This window comes from Haliotis asinina, chromosome 11, assembly GCF_037392515.1.
Source record: "Haliotis asinina isolate JCU_RB_2024 chromosome 11, JCU_Hal_asi_v2, whole genome shotgun sequence".
NCBI lineage: Eukaryota > Metazoa > Mollusca > Gastropoda > Lepetellida > Haliotidae > Haliotis > Haliotis asinina.
In genome coordinates, this window is record NC_090290.1 from 38,306,375 (window position 1) to 38,331,153 (window position 24,779).

At 39.6% G+C, this 24,779-nt stretch overlaps 1 protein-coding gene across 1 annotated transcript; it reads right to left on the reverse strand.

The window, feature by feature from the left end:
- Positions 1–3,113: 3,113 nt before the first annotated feature.
- Positions 3,114–23,545, reverse strand: LOC137255944 (putative uncharacterized protein C7orf78). Its single transcript, XM_067793550.1, has 5 exons — positions 23,445–23,545; positions 10,044–10,537; positions 8,119–8,215; positions 6,888–7,030; positions 3,114–5,647 (listed from the first exon to the last, which is right to left on the reverse strand). Exons 2-5 carry the CDS (start codon positions 10,527–10,529, stop codon positions 5,504–5,506), a joined length of 870 nt encoding a protein of 289 aa, XP_067649651.1. The 5' UTR covers positions 10,530–10,537; positions 23,445–23,545; the 3' UTR covers positions 3,114–5,503.
- Between the last annotated feature and the right edge of the window lie 1,234 nt (positions 23,546–24,779).

Consider the following 24,779-nt stretch of genomic DNA (forward strand, 5'->3'; position numbering starts at 1 on the left):
AATATAGTCACACGAACACTAAGTGCGCATATTGGATAGTGTTTATAAAATCTCATTTCGCGAAGGCCGGTATTGAGAAGCCTATTACATCATCATGTATATTCCACAGTCAGCTGCGACAAACGCTAAACTGAATTCCCCATATATGTCAATAGGATATTACATGTGGTCTTTGCCACCAATACCAACGGTCTAGATAAAATGAAACGAAACATTTTGGGTGTGAAAACAAAAGTTACCCAAGTTTGAAATGTAAACAAACAAAACCTTTTGCTACAGTGTGTAGCGAATTCCGACATCCAACCGTCTATTCATTGTTTTGAATGGCTCAGTGGCTGTTACATACATTTATGTATGGAAAGAGTATCGTAGCAGGAAAGAGGAAATTGAAATTAAATATAATGCAAAGATTTGACACTTCACAAGTAAGTGTCAAAATTTCCTTGTAGCGTGACGCCATAATCACGCAAAACCAAATCACGCAGAACAACAATTTCTGGCTTCTTCTCATACTTACAATGAAAACGATGAAAACATATAGCAACACACAGATGGTCAGAGTCACTCTGATTACATTTATGTTCAAACGAACCCTGAATCAAGGGAAGAGTCCTCGCAAATCCTATGTACCCTTGTCAGCGAAGGCGCCATTTTGTAAGAAATCGGTCATCGGATGTCATGTCATGCGTCAACATTGTTGTACATATTAGGCCATTTCCTTGAGGTGAAGTCGGATGAACAAGAGTAAACAAAAAGTTTCCGATTACACTTTCAATACTATGATGTAATATTTGCGTATGGTTCAGATATTACTTCATGAAGCCAATTTCAGTATCTACCTTTAGCCTTGTTCAACATCACATCATACGTGGATATAGGGTATTCGTTTTTATTCTTTGAAAGGTTCTGATGGATTGAATAAAAGTTACGAAAGAAGTTGACACATTTCGAGTAGCGGACCATATTTAAACCTCTACACATGTGTTAGCAGATCAAACGTAGTCGACCCGTGAAGGTCCCGGGGTAGAATAGGCCTTTAGCAACCCATGCTTGCCATAAAAGGCGACTCAGCTTGTCGTAAGAGGCGACTAACGGGATCGGGTGGTCAGGCTCGCTGACTTGGTTGACACATGTCATCGGTTCCCAATTGAGCAGATCGATGCTCATGTTGTTGATAACTGGATTGTCTGGTCCAGACACGATTATTTACAGACCGCCACCACACAGCTGGAATATTGCTGAGTGCGGCGTAAAACTAAACTCACTGACTGACTCACTCACTCACTCACTCAAACGTAGTCATAAGGGCAAGCACTACTTTAGTTCCTCTTTTGTACAATTAGGAGATAAACATCATGTGTTGGGCAATTTCCGTCGGTTCCAAATGCATTCCCTTGCTTCAAATACTCAATAACACCCGGAAATTGCCCAACACATGATGTTTATCGACATTGTAAACACAAAAGTAAACCAAAGGGGTTTTAGTGTCTGCACTCGTTTACATCGAACACGGACACAGCAGTGAAGTGTCATCAGCTGGCCGTTTCAGCTGGTTCTCATGGTAGCATCTGGAGTTGCTCATTTGTGACGTCATTCTAACTTTACGTCACAATATGATTTGAATGACATCACCACTGTTGATGACACAACAAAACAATTGCTTACGTGTCAATACGCGGTGAATAGTCTTTCAGTTTCCGGGAATCTAATACCATTTAATCATGTTTTTCAACCAATCAGATTACAGAACACAGTAACTTTTGGTTTACAATATTCAATGCATCGGGACTAATGATGCAGTTTTATATGAACACAGGTTAATGGACGGCGATTAATTTTGACAAAGTGATAATATTATTGGAAATGATTTATACATTTTGTTTTGTAATTAAGTGAGAGAATCCAATAATCCAATAAGATAGCCTGTACTTTCATTTTAAAACTTGACATTTGCATTGATATTGAAACTGCGTTTCTATTTTGAAATACTTTGTGAATAACAAGATACACCGGTGCCTGTTTGGTCTCGCTGTATGCGATGCTATGCAACAAAGTACATCTTAAACGATGTACGACATGGATTTGGGACCCCGTGGTACGACATGGATACGACGTCTTTGTGAAACGGTCGTAAAGGAGGTCGGAAGAGGGTCGTAAACAAGGTCGTATGGAGTACGACCTCCTAAATTTAGGGGACTTTTGTGAAACGCAGCCCTGGGTTCGATTCTCCACATGGGTACATTGTGTGTTTATCATCCCAAACGGTATTCTGTACAGGAGATATAGCTTGTGTGAGATCATGCGATATCTTCTAGGAGATGTCATTTTGACAGTAGATTTTGCACAATGCCCTGACTATGCCGTGACGTCATGAACTTGATGACGTCACAATGCTATGACATCGCTGCACTGCAAGTCTAATAGTAGTACAGTGTTGAGAACTTTACAGCTTAACCCCTTGGATGCCGAGTTTTTTTCAGGCGCACATTTTCGTAAGGTTGGAAAAGTGAACGTTGTGCGAGATTTGTGCTCGCGTGGTACTTCATCAGCGTACGGCTATAAAATTGCACAGAAATGTAGAATATTTAATTTCCTATCCGTTGGTATAAATATAACTGCGGCTACCTCAGGGGTTTGAGAAATAGACTCTTCTAAAAGTTGTTCAAAACTTTTGTGTGTGTTGAAAAACAGTAAATTTCTCCGTTTTTAATCGTGCACCAATAAAAGCACTCTGTTACGATTTTTTTAATTTGGCATCTTTACGGAAAGTGTGAGCGAAGAAAATACAGCTTGATATCTGAACGACATAAGTGTATATGAAATGAATGTAATGCATATGCATAACATCATACTCACAAAATAAAAAATGACCTGCAATAAAATGTGTTTACTTTATAGCCGTACGCTGATGAAGTACCACGCGAGCGCATATCTCGCACAACGTTCACTTGTCAAACCTTACGAAAATGTGCGCCTGAAAAAAACTCGGCATCCAGGGGGTTAAGCCTGTGCTGGAGAATGGGAATTGCAATCAGTGTAGCGCTCAGATCGCTCTGTGCAAGAGGGCCCTGGATGATTTCTAGCATTCTTGGAAAGATTACAAGACGAAGCAATTATGATTTCACGTCTTTAATAGCAAACCCATTCAAGATACGTTTTATCTAAAAAATGTAGGTAATATGGTTAGCAAGTGCGCTTGAGCAAATAATACTGTTTGGCTTTGTGAGCATATGTGACTATTTATGTATATTTATGTAAAAATAGACACCATTTTAATTGCTTATTGTGAGACATGACTCCACAGATAATAGAATTTGGATCATAAAACATGACGATTGTGTGCAAAAAACCTGCAGTTAGGTTATTTGAGACGAAGGTATTTGTACCCAGTTAGAAGGGCGACTTGAAACTGATATGGATAATGCAAATAAAATTTTAGCGTAAAGATCAGATCGTGTGCAATGCTACGAAACAGGTTCAGTTCCCCACTTGGGTACTGCGTGTGAAGCCCATTTCTGGCGTCCCCAGTCGTGATGTTGCTGGAATATTGCTAAAAGCAGTGTAAGACGAAACTACCCCCTCACTCTCTATGGATCATGTATTCTAAAGTTCCCATAGAAATACTTTTAAAACAGTTATAAAAATAGAAAGAAACAAAAACCCCAAACCCCAAAATACACACACACAAAAAAAAAAAAAAAAAGAAAAGAAAATTGAAAAAAACCCACCCAAATGCCCCCCTTCCCCCGCCCACCAAAGAGACAAGCACACAAGCGGCAGAAGAAAAAACATGTCAATATATATTATCCATCAAAACTTCAGACTCACTGTAAACATATATACATGGTTACATCAAAGATTGAGTTCTCCACTAACAAACCTTATGCAGATGAATTGATGCATCAAACTGCTGAAAACCATGTGCACGTGCATGAACATCAGCATTTGGATGTCATTTGGGTTAAGAATTCGACAATTTTCGCTGAGTTTCTGTATTTACTGGACTCTAAAAACTGTTTTTCAACGTCACGAATTTGTTTTACAATACGACAATTTACAGGAGTTCATGTGTAAACCGTACCTTAAAACAGTATGACATACGTTGTAAATCTGTCCGGAAAGAATGACTGAGGTAAGTGGCTACACATATGTTAGTGAGTCTAAGTTTTTGATGGGTAGTATAGTCAAACAAGTTCTGATATCTTGGCGTCTACACGCGTAAAAGTTAATCATTAATGCCCCTTTGGCGTTTTCGACATAACTTACATTTAGCAGTCCTTGGTGTCACAGCTCGTAATGATCAAAGATTAATGTGATTGTCTTTGAGTAGCTTGTAAATGTGATATGACCTTGAACTGATGACAGAGTTGAAATAAACCGTTTCAGCGAGAGTCCTTATTCTGGATATGTTTTAACGATAAAGTTATGTCAATTGCGGTATGCTTTTAACTGTTTGGTGATATGAAAAAAGTACAAAATAGGAAATATTGGATTTACAAGACGGATGCAAATATGCAAATGATGAAGCCAAGGAGGAAACAGATGATGAAGAGATGAAGAGAAATTATGTGACAATTTGTGCCGTTGCCTTCGGAAATGTTTGATCTGTATGGCTATATATTACTTTATCTCAAATGCTTTGGCAATGGAATGCTCACAAAATGAATCCCCTACTTTTTAATGATATATTAAGTTGTGTCAATTGTAATACATCCATATTAATGATAACAAGCTTTCCACAGATGCACTTCTACTCAACAGGCCAAATCTACACCTGTATTTGGTTTTGTCAAACTTAACTCGTCTTGAAAACTCTAACTGCAAACATATTCACGAAGAATTGCATTCATCTTCCTTCCTCAATGTTAACTGGATCCGGGTTTCCATGTGCTGTTCCAAGCTGTTGGCGAGTGACTGGAGCAACTTGCTGCCTGGCCCCGAGGTTATAAAACACAAGTAAACGTAACGCTCAAATTCGCGTTCATGCTCAAAATCGCGCTCTGCTCAAGAAGAAGTTATAAAACGGGTTGAGTCGTCACTCGTCGGAGCTGAGTTCACCATTCGACTTGAGCATGTTCAGTGTACTCTTTGTTTATAATACAAGCGGCAGTTTGGCTCTCCTCCGTCAAGAAAGGTAAGAAATCGATCGTTCTTGGCTTATCGATATCTCTCCAAGACGTTATCTTCTCCCAAACCATCGAGCGGGCTCGAACGGTCTCGAAACACTCTCGGAATCTGACGCAGGTAAACGGTCACTGTTGACATTGAACTGAGTATTGAGCACGGTTTAAAGCATACTGAGATCATAGCTGTTCCGTGCTCAAGTTGAGCACGAAAGTTTTTTTAAATAACTTCCTTTTACCGACTTTGAGTTCTGAGTTGAGCACGAAACCGAATTTGAGCATGAAATCGTTCTCAGGAAAGTCTTATAACCTCGGTCTACTGTACAGTGAATAGACTGATCGCCATGTTGACACGAAGAGCACAACAAATAACCTCTTCGTTAGGACGCTGTAACGGTCTGCTTTCTGTCCTCGTATTCCTGCAATACCTTCTCCAGTTTTTCACGTGCCCACTGCGTGACCAACTCCGTTTCCACACGTTCCATGAACGCGCTGTATGGCTGGCGGTTGCGTCGTCGGTGACGCTGAAAAAAGCAAGTTCAAGGTCATCAGTCACCAAAATAACAGCTGACATATTTGTTTGTTGTTTAACGACACGCACAACAGTACCCAAGTTACAGGACAGAGGGCCGTTAACAATCCTGTCTGGACGAGACAATCCAGTGCACGTGATCACCAACATGAGCATCGAAATAAATGATCAGAGGGAGTGCGATTCGCAGCTCAAAGTGCCGCCTTTTAGGCATTCCACAACGATAAGAGCAGTGTCGTTTTGTCAAATTCGGGTGAGGGGAATATAGTTCTGCGCCGCTTTTTAAGCAATATTTTAACATCATCCGTGTAAACCAGTATTCGGTAATGGACTTTACACATGTGAGGAATCGAACCCGATCTGTATGTGGCGAACGGACGCTTTAACAATATGCTACAATACAGATTCGCCCTGTTTATAACTCTAGAATTGACAGCATCACTGGTTCCACTAAGATGAGTGAGTGAGTTTAGTTTTACACTGCAGTCAGCAACATTCCAGCTGTATGGCTGCGGTTTGTAATCAACCGAGTCTGGGTCACACAATCCAGTGATCAACAACATGAGCATCGATCTGCGCAGGTTCCACCAGAGACATGGATGTCCATGATCTGCACTATACCCGTGAAGGTCCGGGTAGAATAGGCCTTCAGCAACCCATGCTTGCCATAAAAGGCGACTATGCTTGTCGTAAGAGGCGACTAACGGGATCGGGTCGTCAGGTTCGCGGAATTGGTTAACACATGTCATCGGTTCCCAGCTGCGCAGATCGATGCTCATGTTGTTGGTCACTGGATTGTCTGTTCCGGACTCGATTATTAATAGACCGCCACCATATAGCTGGAATATTGCTGAGTGCTCATTCATGATCTGCACTCACTCACCCATGATCTGCACTCACTCACTCATGATCCTCCTCCAACACCATGCACATAGGCCTCGATTTTAATTTCTAACTAACTCACTTACTCTACTGGCAGTAATACACACTGTTTATTATATACCATTAAAACATGTATGGGATATTCCAATTTGCAAGCATACCACAAACCAGTGCCAATGGATAAGAGACAAAGTAATATATATCCATACCTATTTCCTAACATTTCCAAAGGAATGGAATAAATTGTCACATTTTCCTTTAATTTCCTTTCATCCTCCTCCTTGGTTTCATCAGTCGCATGCTATTAATCTTGTAAATCCAATATCCCCATTTTTTAATGGTATACTTACTGTGTAAGCTCCGCTCTTGGTAGGCCAGGGATCTCTGGACAGAATGAGCTCAGGATCGTATTTTGGCTTGGAGGCCATCGCCGGCGCCATCTGACGTTCGTTCACAAGGTCGCGTTCTGTGCAGCCCAGCGTCAAACCGTGTACTGTAACGTATTAATGTAGAGATAAACAACAGCTGGATTAAAATTTGATATTGAAACATGGTAGTCATAGGTAAAGAAATGTTTAGGCATGTTTGACACTAGAAGTGAAAACTATCGTATACAAGTGTTTAAACGAGTTGTTTTACACAGCATCTAGCAATATTCCAGCAATGTCACGACCGGGAAGACCAAAATTAGCTTCAAACGCTGTATCCATGTGGGGCATCGAACACGGGGCATCGGCGTGCCAAGGCTACCCATCGTCCATCATAAACAAATGACAATGGAGTAAGAAAGTAGACTCTACTCCTTAACATTATAAAATAGTTTCCTAATTTTAATTACTTACCCGTCTTCCTAACTATGCGTAAAAGGTACTATCCACAATAATATTTCACTAGCCCCAAATTTTAATGCAGTCACGGATTTCATCATGATGCTGCTAAGATGATGACTATTTTATCTGGACATAATGTTGAATACAAGTCGGGTGTGTGTGATATCTATTTACAAAATGACACCCTGAAAACGTATTAGGTAGTCGTGCCAATGACAGTGGAGAGTTAATGGTCTGAGTGGAGTTTTACTGGTCCCTTGTTAGCAGGCCAGTGGCGATTTCTCACACCTCTGAGTCTGCTCTCTATGAATACTCTTCATCTTGTTTTAAGTCACCTGCGGGAGCATGGAGTTTACGGGACCCTGAGTACACTTTCACATAAACACAATTTTGTGAGAAACGTGGTTTCGCTTTTAGCAATACCGCTGTACGTAACAACAATGGAAGCGTAGGGTAATTCGTGCAACATGATATTTCGAGGTAAAATATAAACACAATTTCGAGAGAAACATGCTTCGCTGAGATGGATAATATTCCAGGAGGAACATTAATATTTTAGATTAAACGAATGAATTATGATTGGCGTGACGTCCGGGTAAGCCATATTTCGAAATGTACAACACTCTCAGGTGATCAATAGTTCAGCCTGTATTCATATCATGGCAGACAAAGGAATGTTCATAAAACGAATAACTGTCATTTCGACGATGTCTATTGAGGAATATCATTGATATTAGTAAATTCGATATACTTGTATTGCGGTGGTCTGTGTTGAACCGGATGTTGTAGGGGTCCTTTTCGTAGTTTGTCAAGAACTCTGGCAATCCGAGACTTTTTATAGGCGGGTACTGTGGGAGAGACGAGAAACATCAAAGACAAGTAGCGGCAAGACACATAGTAGGGCTTAGATTTTCGAAGCTCTGTTAGCTGTACTATAGTCGTAAGTGCCATACATTAACTTTAACTTACGACCATCTTAGCTCTAAGAAAGCTTCGAAAATCTACGCCCTGATAAGATAGGAAATCATGTGTACATGAATCAACATCAAATAGGATAAAAACCCAACACACGTGCAATTGACTATATGAGTGAGTGAGTCAGTAAGCTCAATTTTCCTCCAATAGCAATATTCCAGCAATATTATGTTCTTAAAAGCGTTGGCTAGTCACACCAAAGGCCCGGGTTTGATTCCCCACATAGACACATATGTGAACCTCATTTCTGGGGACCCCCGTCTTGATATTGCTGGAATCTTTGTAAAAGCCGCGTAAGCCCATTCTCACTCACTCACTTGTTAGATCAAGGTAACAAGGCCTCTGCGAAGCTTTGAAAAGATTAACGGTACATACACACACACACACACACACACACACACACACACACACACACACACACACACACACACACACACACACACACACACACACACACACACACACACATACATATCACACACACACACATATATATACACACACACACACACAAACAGACAGACTTGTATCATACGTTCCCGATTTTTTCCCAAATGAACAGTTGACTAGCGTTACCATACGCTTATGACGTGTGCCACCGATGGGACAGGGATACGCCCACCTTTTCGCTAATACAGGGCCGTATATATGAAAATTCGCAGAGTGCTTTAGAGAATTCTAAACCATAAGAATGTTTTGAGAATTATTTAGGCTTCACGCTGAACTTTAAGGAATTTCTCAAGTCATACGTATGAAACACCTAATCTGCATTTATGCTGACGATGAACTAATCATGAGGTTTCGACACTACAGTGGTGACATTAGATATCATACGGAACGAATTAACCTTAGCTAAGAATTAGTCTAGGAGCGAACTTATCACTAAGACAGATTTCAGGAATTCTAAGACCAAAACTGAAAGAATTCTAAGAATCTTCATAAACACGGTCCCTGGTATCATCAATGTTTAGTAGTAATTCATAGACGTCATATCTCATGTTGTCAAGCACTGGATCTGGTTCAGATTAAATTAGTTACGGACGTCGTTCAAACGTAATACTCATGAATGCACCCGTGCAGACCTGGGGTGGAATAGGTCTTCAGCGACCCATGCTTGCCATAAAAAGAGACTATGCTTGTAAGAGGCGACTAACGGAACCGGGTGGTCAGACTCGCTGACTTGGTTGACACGTCATCGGTTCCTACTTGCGAAGATCGATGTTTCTGATCACTTGATTGTATGGTCCAGACTCGATTATTTACAGACCGACGCCATATAGCTGGAATATTACTGAGTGCGGCGTAAAACTAATCTCACTGACTCACTGACTCACTGACTGACGAATGCTAAGTCAAACAAACACTTATTCCTGATGTAATCAAATTGTACAATCGACTCTGCTTTTTGGATCAAGAATGGCATACAATAGGAGGCAAAGTCAGTTGAATACCATGCCCAATGCGACACATTTATATGATGCGCATATTATATATTATATATTATATATTATATATTATATATTATATATTATATATTATATATTATATATTATATATTATGACAGCATGAGTAAAAGAAAACACAGCATTAGCGAAGTTAAACTAACTTCACAAAAAGTATCAAGGTCCATTACAAACTACTGCATATTCTAATGACAGGGGATAACATTCGTCAAAGACGATAGCAGGCCCCTCACTCACTCGTCTGAAGTCGTGTCTCTGGGGCATCTCATACTCCTCCGTTGGGTGCATCCCGTCCCTTACGAACTGTTTCTTAGCCGTAAAAGGCCTGGGTATGTGGAACCTCGTCACAAAGTTTTGCTCCTTTGGACCTCTGTCACGAAATATGACCGGCAGTAATGACGTTCGCTCCCTCTTTACCCTGGTTCGCTCCCCGGGTATTGTGCCGTACCTCCAGGGCTGCATGGAATCAACTGTGTTGCGTTTAGGTGGTTGAGGATCATAAACAGCCACCCGGAAGTCAGGGGGTGGCTTTCGCCATATATCATCGTCTTTGGTTTTCTTTTTCACTTGCAACTTTTCGCTTCTAGTCTGGAGTAATGCGTCATCAGCATCAAAACTTGTTTTGGCATGGAAACCGAACTGGACTATTCCTAGTGAGCTCTTTCCACTGGGTGGGCGTGACGTTTCAACTTTCACATCCGACTCGCTGACTGTGCTCGCCATGGTCGGACCTGGTAATTTAAAATGCATATTGATTGATATTTCATTTATATCTCACCTTCATGTAAAATACTTTAATTTCTTTTGTCAATGACACTTTAACACGTTTCCGTGTCACCCCTCCCAGGGGGGTGGCAGACGGAAAAAAATATTACCCGCTGCCACGGTAACCGCCAAACTCACCGCAGATAAGTTGTATTGCTGAGAATCATATGACGTCATAATATGACGCATGAAATCCACGGAGTTCGAAAACCGTTCGATCAGCAGTTTTTTAGTTCAATGTGGAGACATCTATTTCACCAACTTTCACAGTTTTATTAAACTATGTTATACATTTAATCGCTTACACACTCAATTTAAACATGATTCACGATTGATGTAGCAGTTTTAAGCTTGTCAGAATATGTTTCACTGATTTTAAGAATCCAGTCGAGAGGCAGACGCCATTTTATGTAGATGTCAAATAGTCGGTAGCGAGCTTGATGAGCATAGCATGATATGATGTTTTGTTCGTTTAACATGGCGGTAAGATAAATATGTTGTATGCTTCCTCTCAGCTAATACAGTCTGATGTTCGTGTCTTTCTAACAGTGTCACCCTTTGCCTTTGGGCTCCGGTGACACTCCTGCAAAAACGCATACATCAAGCTGTATTACCATTAAAAAGCATACAACTTATTATGTATAATTAAACGATTCTGCTGAAACAAAGTGAGGACCAGAATGTGATACAACAGCTCCACTGGTGACACGGAAGATATAAGTCGAACTTAAAAAGATCGATCACGTGGAACAATCAACATCATGATCATCGATGTAGGCACGGGACACGATGGCTTATCAACCAGCCAACCCAACCATCCTATTGCATTAGCCGCTTTTACTACAAGCATGGATTGCTGATCAATTCTTACCCGTATATATGGACATTTTGCGTTAGAAATATCTTCTTATTGTTCCAGAGTAATGACCATGGATACAAAATATTACATGTCAGAAAATAGTATTTACTACAAAACGAGTCTCTCCACCCTACCACATTCAAGTTATTGGCGTGTGGTTTGAAAAAAGGCACTCAATTGGGGGTAAGTGAGTATGGTTTATGCCATTCTGAGCACTATTACAGCAATGTTTTGCCGAGGGACATCAGATATGGGCTTCACATATTGTATCCATGTGAGGAATCGAACCCGGATCCTTGGTGTGACGAGCGAAGGCTTTCACCACAAGGCTATCCCACCGTCCACACTCAGCTGGATAATACTATGGAGATTTGAACAATTCTAACCCGTATCGCTCAAAGGTCACTTGAATCACTGATGTGTATATGATTATTAGTATAATTCTCAAAGGTGATTGTTAAAAATGATGACATAGAATGTTGATAGGAGACCAAAACCTATATTCCAGAACACGTCCTCGTGTCAAAACAGGTGAAGATTTGAAATTCATTTAAAGCGAAATATCGAAAAAAAATCAAATGTACAATTCAATTTATCAATCCTTAGATTATTTTTACTCTGTCATATCATGATAATACGTGTTTATTAGAATACTTTGTACACCTTTTTTCTATTGGTAGGGATTAATATTATCAATCAGGAAACCTGAAAGATCTATTTACCCGCCTGTATGGAGCGCAATAGTGCAGTGGTAGGGCGTGTACCTGTCACACTGAAGGTGGAGGCATCCTGGGTCGGGTCGCAAGATAGGAACATTTGCGTAGTAGCCTTCGACAAGATACCTAAATCAACATTGTCTCCCTTTACTCAGTTGTGAAATGGGTAACCGTGAGGATGTGCTGGCAATGTGAGTCTTTAGCTCACTGAGCCAAACAGGCAGTGTGGATGGATGTCCCCAGGAAGTTGAAAAAACCCCCAAAACATCGGAAAGTACGATAATGTCCCATCACCGGGGATAGTAATGCATGCCACCCTTGATGTTAGGCAATGTGCCTGGATATGAGCGCTGCATGGGCGGACTGTTAGTATTGTTAATACATTACTCGAAGCATTCGGTCAGTAAATATGTATGTGCATAGCTAATGTCTTAATTTGAATTGTGTTTATTGTTGCTGTGGCTCGTGTTTTGAATTGTATGTAAAACTGAAATGTTAAAATGTATACATTATTGCTTTCCAGAGTGACTGTGAAACGAAACGTTTCATAACCAACTCACTTAGTAGATCTCCGAACCCCGCGTACTGAAAGGATTTTGTAACCTGAGACATTTTTATATTAGACACTTACACAGTGTGTGCATTATGCAGACGACAAATTTAGTCTTGTCATGCCATTAACAAAGATATTGCTACAGAAATATCTACGACTTATAGCGCAACCATGGCAACGTATACTCGAAGAAGTTAATAACTTGACATTTATATCGAACCCCATACTGCGGTGATTGAGTGTGACTTCAGGATACCTTCGGCAGATAGAACGTAATAAGTAATAAGACGTAATAAGAAAGCATTGTGTGGGTTCCTTTTTGACTTAACCATCCACCAATACATGATGTTTTATCATCCTCCTTTACATGATGTTAACGAGCTTTCCATGCACGATGTTAACATCCTACCATACATGAACTTAACCATCTTCCCATGCATGATGTTATCAGCCTCCCATGCATCATGTTAGCCATCTTCCCTTAAGTAATGTTAACCAACCTACCAGATGTTAACCACACTCCCATGCATGATGTTAACCATCCTCTTATGCATTATGACAACCATCCTCCCATACACGATGCTAATCATCCTCCCATGCATGATGGTAACCATCCTCCCTTACATTATGTTAAACATTCCGTACCAGATAATACCACACTCCCAAGCGTGATATTAACCATCCTCCTATACATGATGTTAACCATCCTCCTATACATGATGTTAACCATCCTCGTATACATGATGTTAACCATCCTCCTATACATGATGTTGACCATCCTCCTATACATGATGTTAACCATCCTCGTATACATGATGTTAACCATCCTCCTATACATGATGTTAACCATCCTCCTATACATGATGTTGACCATCCTCCCATACATGATGTTAACCATCCTCCTATACATGATGTTAACCATCCTCCCATACATAATGTTAACCACCCTTCCATGCATAACGTTAAGATACTCCCTTTAACCATCCTCTCTTACATGATTGTAAAGGACCTCCCATGGATGGTGTTAACCATCACCCCATGTACGACGTTTACCATTCTCCCACGCATGATGTTAACCAGTAGTGATTGACGCAGTATGATTTTACGATGCCTTGAGCGGGTATCAAGCAAAAGGTGAAGGAAGTATTTTGTTGTTTCAGCACCGTTCAGGGAGCCGTAAAACAAGTACACCAATAAGTTACAGCCGTGCTGGTGTGTTCGACCTGTCTCGCCCGTGTTGACCAGAGTCGAGCTGAATGTATGTCAAGTCAGGAAATCAATGCACTGTACAAGTAGATCACTGAGATTAAGCTCACCAGCGGTATATCATATTACATTTTGCTGAGGTGTTTGACATACATATTCATAGCCGCACGAACGTTTTCAGATTCCAAATAGAGTTTATCCATGCAATATATGAATAAATTGTGAACGGAGATCTCGTTTTCAAACACGTGAGTATCCTCATCTATAGGGGGATATACGGTCGTTTCAGGATACAGCCTTGTATAGTAGTTACTTTGCATATCCTAAACTGTCTTACTGGGTAAGTCTGTAACTTTACAAACCAATTACAGCGCTCTCACGTGGTGTAGCCTCGCCACCATCCTCCCTAACTTGGTGTTGAGAGTCCTTTCTTACTTGATGTTAACCATCCTCATTAACTTGATGTTAACCATTCTGTCTTACTTGACGTTAACCATCCTCCCTAACTTGATGTTAACCATCCTCCCTAACTTGATGTTAACCATTCTGTCTTACTTGACGTTAACCATCCTCCCTAACTTGATGTTAACCATCCTCCCTAACTTGATGTTAACCGTTCTGTCTTACTTGACGTTAACCATCCTCCCTAACTTGATGTTAACCATCCTCCCTAACTTGATGTTAACCATTCTGTCTTACTTGACGTTAACCATCCTCCCTAACTTGATGTTAACCATCCTCCCTAACTTGATGTTATCCATTCTGTCTTACTTGACGTTAACCATCCTCCCTAACTTGATGTTAACCATCCTCCCTAACTTGATGTTATCCATCCTCCCTAACTTAATGTTAACCATCCTCATTAACTTGACGTTAACCATCCTCCCTAACTTGATGTTAACCATCCTCCCTAACTTGATGTTAACCATTCTGTCTTACTTGACGTTAACCATCCTCCCTATCTTGATGTTAACCATCCTCCCTAACTTGATGTTAACCATTCTGTCTTACTTGACGTTAACCATCCTCCCTAACTTGATGTTAACCATCCTCCCTAACTTGATGTTAACCATTCTGTCTTACTTGACGTTAACCATCCTCCCTAACTTGATGTTAACCATCCTCCCTAACTTGATGTTAACCATTCTGTCTTACTTGACGTTAACCATCCTCCCTAACTTGATGTTAACCATCCTCCCTAACTTGATGTTAACCATTCTGTCTTACTTGACGTTAACCATCCTCCCTAACTTGATGTTAACCATCCTCCCTATCTTGATGTTATCCATCCTCCCTAACTTAATGTTAACCATCCTCATTAACTTGACGTTAACCATCCTCCCTAACTTGATGTTAACCATCCTCCCTAACTTGATGTTAACCATCCTGTCTTACCTGATGTTAACCATCCTAATTATCTTGACGTTAACCATCCTCCCTAACTTGATGTTATCCATCCTCCCTAAGTTGATGTTAACCATCCTCATTACCTTGATGTTAACCATCCTCCCTAAGTTGATGTTAACCATCCTCATTACCTTGATGTTAACCATCCTCCCTAAGTTGATGTTAACCATCCTCATTACCTTGATGTTGACATTCCTCCCTTAATTGATGTTGAGATTCCTCCCTAACTGGATGTTAACCAGCCTCTCTTACATGATGTTAACCAGCTTCCTTTATTGGACCTCCCTCCCACGACAGAAAGGGTACTTTATAAACAAAGTGTTATCCACAAATATATAGCTTACATGTGGTCGCCTGTTTCCTTAGACGGCCACTAATGACAGTGTGATTGATATTCAATCTGGACCCAAGGCTGCGACGGGACAAACCAACTTCATGCATACCAGTAATCTGCCATCTGGTATTTTCAGAAAGCCTACGCCTCGGCATGTCCAAAAATGTTCAATTTCAGCACTGTTTACTTATTGATGCGTCGAGAAGAAAGCAATGAGAATACTTCATTGCACCTTTTTATATCTTATGAAAGACTTAGTGTTATTTACCTAATGTTACTGTTGGCAACACAGTAACCTTGCAAACTCTCGTCACCATGTAACCTCATCGTTTAAGTATTTTCTCTCCCGTTAATAGCATTGACCTTCTCGCTATAGTGTTATCTGTACACATAAACCATCCCCTCTATTGGTTTTATATATAATTCACACAATGTCTCACGTGAACAACAGAAATAGAAAGATATATAGAGCGGACTATTCCGCAAAGACAATCTTCTATTGTTGATTTTGTACATGTCTTAATTTGTGTAGACTTTCTCAACACTGAAATAGAGATATCCTGTTCATCAAACACTGCCCAAATACGTATGTTGTGCCCTTACACGTTTGGCACAACATACGTACACAAAGAACCGGTACCGTTATAGGTCACAAATGTGACACAGGAATGACCCGTTGTAAGAGAATACATTCAAAATTAACACACCATCTTTCTACAAAAAGTGTATGGACTTCGATTGAAATCAAAACAATTCCTGAAACACATAATCTTATCAATTTTGATCTATATTCTCAACGTGGTGCATATGTCTTTGCGTCTCTGTTTAACCTCACTTTCCCCACATCTGAAATGTTTGGATAAGGTGTGAGGTCACTGGATTGTGGATGTGGGACTTCAGTTTGTTCTAATTAGTAATACTGGTGAACACTTCTTCGCAAGGGAACAAAGACCAGTGCCATAGCCTGGTGGACGTAGACTCGAAAAGTAGATGAGGGGAATGTGAGGTGTCCCCGTCTTTACCTTACTGCTTCGTAATGTTGTACTGTTGGCCTCATGGTCATCTGTACGTAATAAAGAATGATGAAGATGAAGACGAAGATGAAGGTGAATGTGATGAAGATGAATGTGATGAAGATGAAGGTGTTTAAGATGAAGGTGTTTAAGATGAAGGTGAAGATGAAGAAGAAGATGAAGAAGAAGATGATGATGAAGATGAAGGTGATGAAGATGATGAATATCTGAGACATGGACTCTTCCAGTTATTCTTTGGTCGATTGATTTGATACCTTCGTAGCATCATGGATTGCAAAATGGTTGGTTGACATTTAAAATTATGTTGATGCGTGCTAACTGTACATTCAGTTTTCTTGTATCGACGTGTTGTCTTTACCTCAAACAGGATAGATATAAAATATATGGAAATAGATACGACATCGTGTTCATCGAAAATGTGAAATTTGTTGTCAGACTTTGATTTAATTGATACCATGGAAACTCAAATAAAATATGTACATCTAAAATTATGCTGGTACGTGCTGAACCCCTTTATCACCCTTTACGTCAATTTTAGCATATATTGCGTATCTCATTCTCGCCTTAAATTACTTTTTAAAATATTTAAGCACATACAATCGCATCTTATGGCCTATACATCACGATCAAGTTGCAGGTGGAATATGTACGTCAGGCAAATACTGTCAGATGTGTTTTGTACGGTGTAAATTGTTCACGTTTAAGAAAACACACAGGGCACGGTTCGAACTGACCTTCAGTAACCCATGCTTACTACGTAGTAAGAGACGAGTAAGGGGATCGGGTGGTTAGACTCACTGACTTGGTTGACAAGTATCATCGCGTAACGGCTGCGTAGATCGTTGATTGTCAGACTATTCACACACCGCAGTCAATTGTGCCATGTTGCACAACGCACACACAAATGATGAAAACAAAACATGTTCAAAGATGCCTCAAGGATTTACGGAAAAGGGTAAGCAATTTCGGTTTGTGAGATATTTCGAAAGTTGGTAGATAAAAGTCAGATAGTTTATGGATGACAATTCTGTATTTGATTATGGAGTAGATCAATGTGCACATGCTAAACAAAAACGAAGTGAATGAGTTTCACGCCGCTTTTTTGGCAATATTCAAGCGTTATCAGGGTGGACGAACACCACATATTGGCTTCAAATATTGTACCCATGTTGGGAATCGAACCCGGGCTTTCGGAGTGCGTAGAGGGTTCGCCTGTTGCGTGGAAGACCAAGGTTCGTGAAACCCTTTTCTGGTACCTATTTCCTGTTATTGTGCTAATGTATTAAATCATTTTCTTTTCAAACTATGTTAGAAAAAAGTTTTACAATAAGGCAAACACTGAATATAAGGTACGGGCGTATAAATGAAAAAAATAAATTTGGCGAAGCAGTACTTCACCAAAAGAATAAATAAACATTAAGCTTAGGAATTAGGCCGTCAACAACTAGCCTGAAGAAACGTTTCAAGACTCCAAGTGAAAACATATATCGGTAGTTAGAGGTTCCAACATTCCTCGATCCATCCCCTCTCCAGTCTCAACGAAAACAAACCTGTAAATTGTTGATGTGAAATATGATATATTCAGAAGCAGTCTATTCAATGAGTAAGTGAATCGGGCAATCCAGTGATCAACAGCATGAGCATCGATCTGCGCAATTGAGAACCGGTAACACGTGCCAACCAAGTCAGAAAGCCTGACCATCCGATCCCTTTAGTCGTCTGTCAATATAAGCATGGGTTACTGAAGACCAGTTCTAACCCGGACCTTCACTGGTAGCAATCTGTCTAAAATCAGATATTTTACACGAAGAAGAAACCTCCTTTAATAATGTAGTGAAACCACATAAATAGCCTATGTGGATCGTTGTACTTATAGGGGCGGTGGGGTAGCCTAGTGGTTAAAGTGTTCGCTCGTCACGCCGAAGACCCGGGTTCGATTCCCCACATGGGTACAATGTGTGAGGCCCATTTTCTGATGTCCCCCTCCGTGATATCGCTGAAATATTGCTAAAAGCGGCGTAAAACCTAGCTCACTCACTCACTCACTCCTCGTTATACTGATCCACGCCTTGCCATGAACCTACTACATTTTAGGAAGACAATGTTAAGTATTTTACAGATACATGTTCAGAAATGTGACGGCTAATTTTCAAATCAATTACCTTACTTGGAGAGCGCAATCAAAACATTCTGTTAAACCACTCGCATAGCATTCTCAAAATAGTATTTTCATAAATGTAATAATCAACTAACAAGTTTGCATTTCTTTCGTTTGATAAAAAAATTCACGCAATTTTACATTGAAAAATATATTTACGGTCCTGTCAATACCACACTAAAAACAAATGGTCATCATTGATGCCGACTCTTACAACCCAACAAATTTAAACACGGTATCACCGACACGCCTCACATCCCGTCTTCTTCCCTCTCGTGCCATCTACTCCTTTCCTCTCTTCAGTCTTCCTCATTCTATATCCACACTTTCACATCCAGTACTAATCCTATATTTGCTTTAATTTCTTCTTATGGTATTAGGCAAATGTTGAACATTCCGGAGGATCTTAATTTCACTCTACAGACTCTATGTGAAATGGATATATTTGGATTCTCTTGGAAGCAGTGTAAGACATTGCTTTGTAGATGCACCTCTCTATCACATATGTAACATCCATCCTTATATTAAGCGACAAAATAAAAAACAAAAGAAAAAAACAAAACAAAAACAAAAAAAACCTAAACAAACAAACAAACAAACAAAAACAACAACCCCCCGCCAAAAAAACCCCCCAAAACCCAAACAAAACAACAACAATAAACAAACAAAGAAAAAAAACCCTGTGACAACGGAAAACATCCAACTTTTCAGCATAGCAGTTGGATTCTGGGTGCGCCTTAAGGTTAAACCTCGGAAAAAATAAACCCTGTCCTATAACAGAAGGTTTAGACTGAAAAGGATTACCATTCATTATTCACGTGTACGTTACCTGATTATGGAGATTAAGATTATACATAATGCTTATCGATAGAGCAATGCCTCGAGCAGATGTCTAAATATAATCTCACCGTTGGCATTCGTCAAGAGGTGAGGTGGCCGAGTGCATGCGATAAGGGTGCGACCACGTTTCGATCGTCACGCAATGTATTTGACGTTCGATTCTCTGTATGAAGCTTATTTACTAGTATTCGGACGTGGTTTTGACCAGATGAGTTGACATTTTAGTTTAATTACCATCCTACAGAAACTCGGCATAAAAAACAAGCTTTTTTAAAACTTAATCTTTTCAATTAATAAAATTTATTATTGTTATGGCAGAAATTGTGACTCATAATCTCAGGTCAGTCACTGACTTCAGTCTGAAAAGGGGCGGTTGGGTAGCCTTGTGGTTCAAGAGTTCGATAGTCACGCTGAGGGCCAGGGTGCGATTCCCCACATGGCTAGAGTGTGTTCTCCCGATTATGCTGGAATATTGCTATACTAATGTAATTCTAATATAACCAAGTTGCATAACACAATCATTTTCGACTGTTCATACACCGTATTCTCTGTAAGCTCTAACACACCTTCACACGCAAAGATATAGATCGCCTTCTCACCGGTGTTTGCTATACTTTAATATGCCATTTGGTTATCGGTGCCTACTGCAGCAACCAGGCTTTAATTCTACAGGCTTGAATGATATCTGCAGGCCAAGAGAAAAAATAGATTACACTGTTTTCAGTTTCACACTGTTTCTATAAAATCAATCCTCCAAGCCTATGGCGCACAGACACGTATTTATTTCTTGAAGACTGGTGTTGACATTTCGATGCGCAAATTGCTGAAATGTCAGAAACTGAAACTGTTGGTTATTGTCACACGATGGATCATGGATAATTCCTGAACGTAAATAAATTATGGGAAAGATTCCAGCTGTCCATTGGAAAAAAAATGGTCACATGGGCATGCAAATATTTGAAAGTGCGATGCAAAAAACAACCCGCGGTTGGCCGCGATAATTTCGAACGTTACTTATAATCAGTTTTGGGCAAATAGTATCTATGCACGCAGTAATGGTGTTATTTTGAGCATTTCGTACGTGCATTTTTTTGTCATGATTTTAACATTTGTGAACGATCATGTATGCAATTAGGCCTGTATCGGTCAATATGTATCTATACTGGAAACGTGCCTATCTTTTCTAATTTTGATAACAGATTTTGTCAAATCTTACATTCTCGTCTCCAAGTTGAATGTAGTGACTTTAATCACAAATACAGATGATCCATATCTCCAACATCTCCTTGCTCTTGTGGCCATCGACCCGTGAAGGTCCCAGGGGTGGAATGGAGCAGTTAAGGTCCCGGGGTAGAATAGGCCTTCAGCAAACCATGCTTGACATAAAAGGCGACTATGCTTGTCTTAAGAGGCGACTAACGGGATCGGTTGCTCAGGCTCGCTGACTTGGTTGACACATGTCATCGGTTCCCAATTATTTACAGACCGTCGCCATATAGTTGGACTATTGCTGAATGCGGCGTATAACTAAACTCACTCACTTACTCACTTGTGGTCATAACTATGAAGACTGCTCATTATTTCATTTCATGTACCCTTTACAATGATATACGTCAAATTATGTAATTTTATACTAAGGGGTTTGACTTAAAATCATTTTTAAGATATCACAACTCTTCCTCAATAGTAAACAAAAAAAACGTATAATTTCAGTGTACTCGTTTATAAATTTGAAATAAATTGTTAAGATGATATACTATTTAACAATGATTGGGGCTATTTCTGGCGTTTGTAACATTTATACACCATTCACATTGTTTATTCATTGTGTTGTTTGTACTCTTCCATCCATTGCATGCTGTATTGATATAAGCTTATACTTGTTTACCATTCCGGTTCCATTCAATGGAAATATATACGTATAAATCAAACGTACCAGTCTCTGCTTACATGATTTTTATAACTGATGAAACAAATTGAGTGTATGAGAGCTCATTGTCCGAGTGTAAGGACAGTGAATGTTTCCATAAGCCATATATCTATTGATAACCTATAAGATCTATAGCAAACAGCCGGGTCAAATGCATACCCAGTCGTCATAAATCTTCCCTTCAGACTTCAGACATATATACCACACACTTTATGGAATTCTTAGCAGTGTATTTGTGATAACGTGAAAACGTGATAACGTGATAACGTGGGAATAAAGATATTCTCATCAATAACAGCCCAGTCAGACTGGATGTGTTATCATACATCCATCACGGCATGTTAAACGCAGTATAATGTTATATGATAGTGAATGTATCTGTTTGTAGGTTGCGTTAAGCACAGGCCCTGACATTGATCGATATACTGCCCACACGACGACAACTGTTTATTGCAGTGGTGCTTGATTATCTGTGAAAAGGATCATAAAACACTCAATAAAATATATTAGTTTACATTTGAATTTACCAACGATCAAGCCAAGCATCAGACAAGTTTCCTCAACCGTATATTCGTGGAACTGTTTTGAAAATTAAAGGGCAGTTCTGATAAAAGCAATTTGCATTTTTTTTATAGTTCATAAAGTATTTACTTAGTAGTTTCTTTACCAAACTGTTCAAATATAACAAGTAACTAAACTTAGTGAGTGAGTTTAGTTTTACGCCGCTTTTAGCAATATTCCAGTACTATCACGACGGAGGACGCCAGAAATCGGGTTCTCACCTATTTTGGGAATCGAACCCTGATCTTCAGTGTGACGAGCGAACGCTTTAACCACTTGGCCCTTCACCGTCCCCATACTTACACAGTGCTCTGCAATAGTGTCTATTGTGAAAATACCTTATTGTATGTGATGGTCACAGGTTTGTATATGGGATAGATCCATATCACCCCGCCCACACACCCCTTGCTAGCTCAGGAACTGCGTGTACATATTCTATTTTATTGTATACTTAAGAAATAAACATACGTTTACCCCCATTCCTTCATATATGCGTTAAGATTTAAAATTTAAAAAATAATACATACTGTGTTGGAAAATCAGGTATTTAACGTGATTATATACTTTTAAATAACTTTGACTGACCGATCACAATCCAGTCATGGCAGAATGTTATATTAGCCTTAGTATTTTATAAACAGAACATAACAAAAAAAAAAGAAAGAAAATAAAAGAAAGAAAAAAATCCTTCGATCATACTTTCACAAAGCATAAACGTGAATAATTCAATGCCGACTACACCATCTACTCGTAAATGTTTATAATATACAAATATCACTTTGATTAAGACGACATACTGTAAATCTGGTTTACACGTATCACACGCTCATGCCTGAGGACGAGTCTGGACGAGACAAGACAGTCCAGTGATCAGCAGCATGAGCATCGATCTGCGCATTTGGGAACTGATGACATGTGTCAACCAAGTCAGCTAGTCTGACCACCCGATCCCGTTAGTTGATTCCGATCTCTTACGAAAAGCAGAGTCACCTTTCATGGCAAGCATGGAATACCAAAGACCAATATTCTAACCCGGACCTTCACAAATTTGTTACATAATGAGACAGAAATGTGATAATTAGTAAATATACCTAGACAGTATTTCATTCAGTCAATACGGAGACAGCCTTTACCCGTCAAGTGCCTACTTAGCCAAGTGGTCGAGGTATATATATTTACTTATATACCGACCGCGAAGACCAGTGCACGATCAGAGGACATTCAACTCATACACATCCATGTACATATTAAATATATAACTACAATTTGTCCTACCTTGTGTGTGTGTCAGTATAAACTCGGAACGATCACATATTAAATCCCAGTCACGACAATCACAACCCGACTCTATAAAATCGTCAACCTCAAAGTTTGTTTGCCGAGGGTCGCCGACATTTGCCGATAGCTTCCCTAGTTACGGGGCGCGTTCAAACCTGCGTTGCTGATTGCGCATTGATAGAAATCCCCGATGCATGCATGAACAGTAGATCTGTATAAAGCCAGGGGATAGCTGACTGATCCCATGTCACCAGCTACTCAACTGCTAAGCACAGACAGTGTTCTGTAGTTTATAATGCTGGCCTTCACTGACCCATCGTTTCTATCTAAGCCGATCTATGGTTGTCAATACAGAGAGAAAACTATTATTTCCCTTTCAAGTCCTAATGTAAATCGAACAGTGTTTATTATTCTACAGGAGATATGAATTCATACGCCGCACTCCAGGCGTTACAGGCTTATGAATGAATGAATGAACGAACTAGCGAACGAATGAATGCATGGTTGATTGATTTAATGAATGAATGAATTAACGAACGAACGAAAGAATGATGCATAATTGATTTATTATTTAATTAATGAATGAATTAACGAACGAGCGAAAGAATGAATGATGAATGAATGAACAAACAAACGAACGAATGAATGCATGGCTGGTTGATTTAATGAATGAATAAATGAATTAACGAACGTGAGAAAGAATGAAAGAATGAATTAACGAACGTGCGAAAGAATGAATGATGAATGAATGAACGAACAAGCGAAAGAATGAATGCATGGTTGATTGATTTAATGAATGAATGAATGAGCGAACGAACGAACGAACGAACGAAAGAGTGATGCTTAATTGATTTATTTATTAATTAATTAATGAATTAACGAACGAGCAAAAGAATGAATGATGAATGAAAGAACAAACAACGAACGAATGAATGCATGGCTAATTGATTTAATGAATGAATAAATGAATGAACGAACGTGCGAAAGAATGAATGAATTAACGAAGAATGAATGATGAATGCATGAATGAACGAGCGAAAGAATGAATGCATGATTGATTGATTTCATGAATGAATAAATGATACACATAAATATACATCATGGACCCATACATCATGCACACACGTCAACCATTTCAACATATTTCATATGCTCTTAGGGGTGGATGCTCTTAGGGGTGGATGGGTAGCCTAGTAGTTCGCTAGTTCACTGTGAAGCCCATTTCTGGTGTCCCCCGCCGTGAAAAATCATGGAATATTGCTGAAAACGGGGTACAAAGATATTCTAATAATCTGTAGTGAATATATCTATAACGTACTTTGGTTAAATATC

Bases quoted from the DNA above. Each gene is read 5' to 3' on its own strand.
- LOC137255944 (XM_067793550.1), bottom strand. From the start codon at position 10,529: ATGGCGAGCACAGTCAGCGAGTCGGATGTGAAAGTTGAAACGTCACGC. The intron at 8,216-10,043 runs GTGAGTGAGGGG...TCTCTCCCACAG, and splicing joins AGAGACACGACTTCAGACGA to TACCCGCCTATAAAAAGTCT. The intron at 5,648-6,887 runs GTAAGTATACCA...TGCTTTTTTCAG, and splicing joins CCAAGAGCGGAGCTTACACA to CGTCACCGACGACGCAACCG.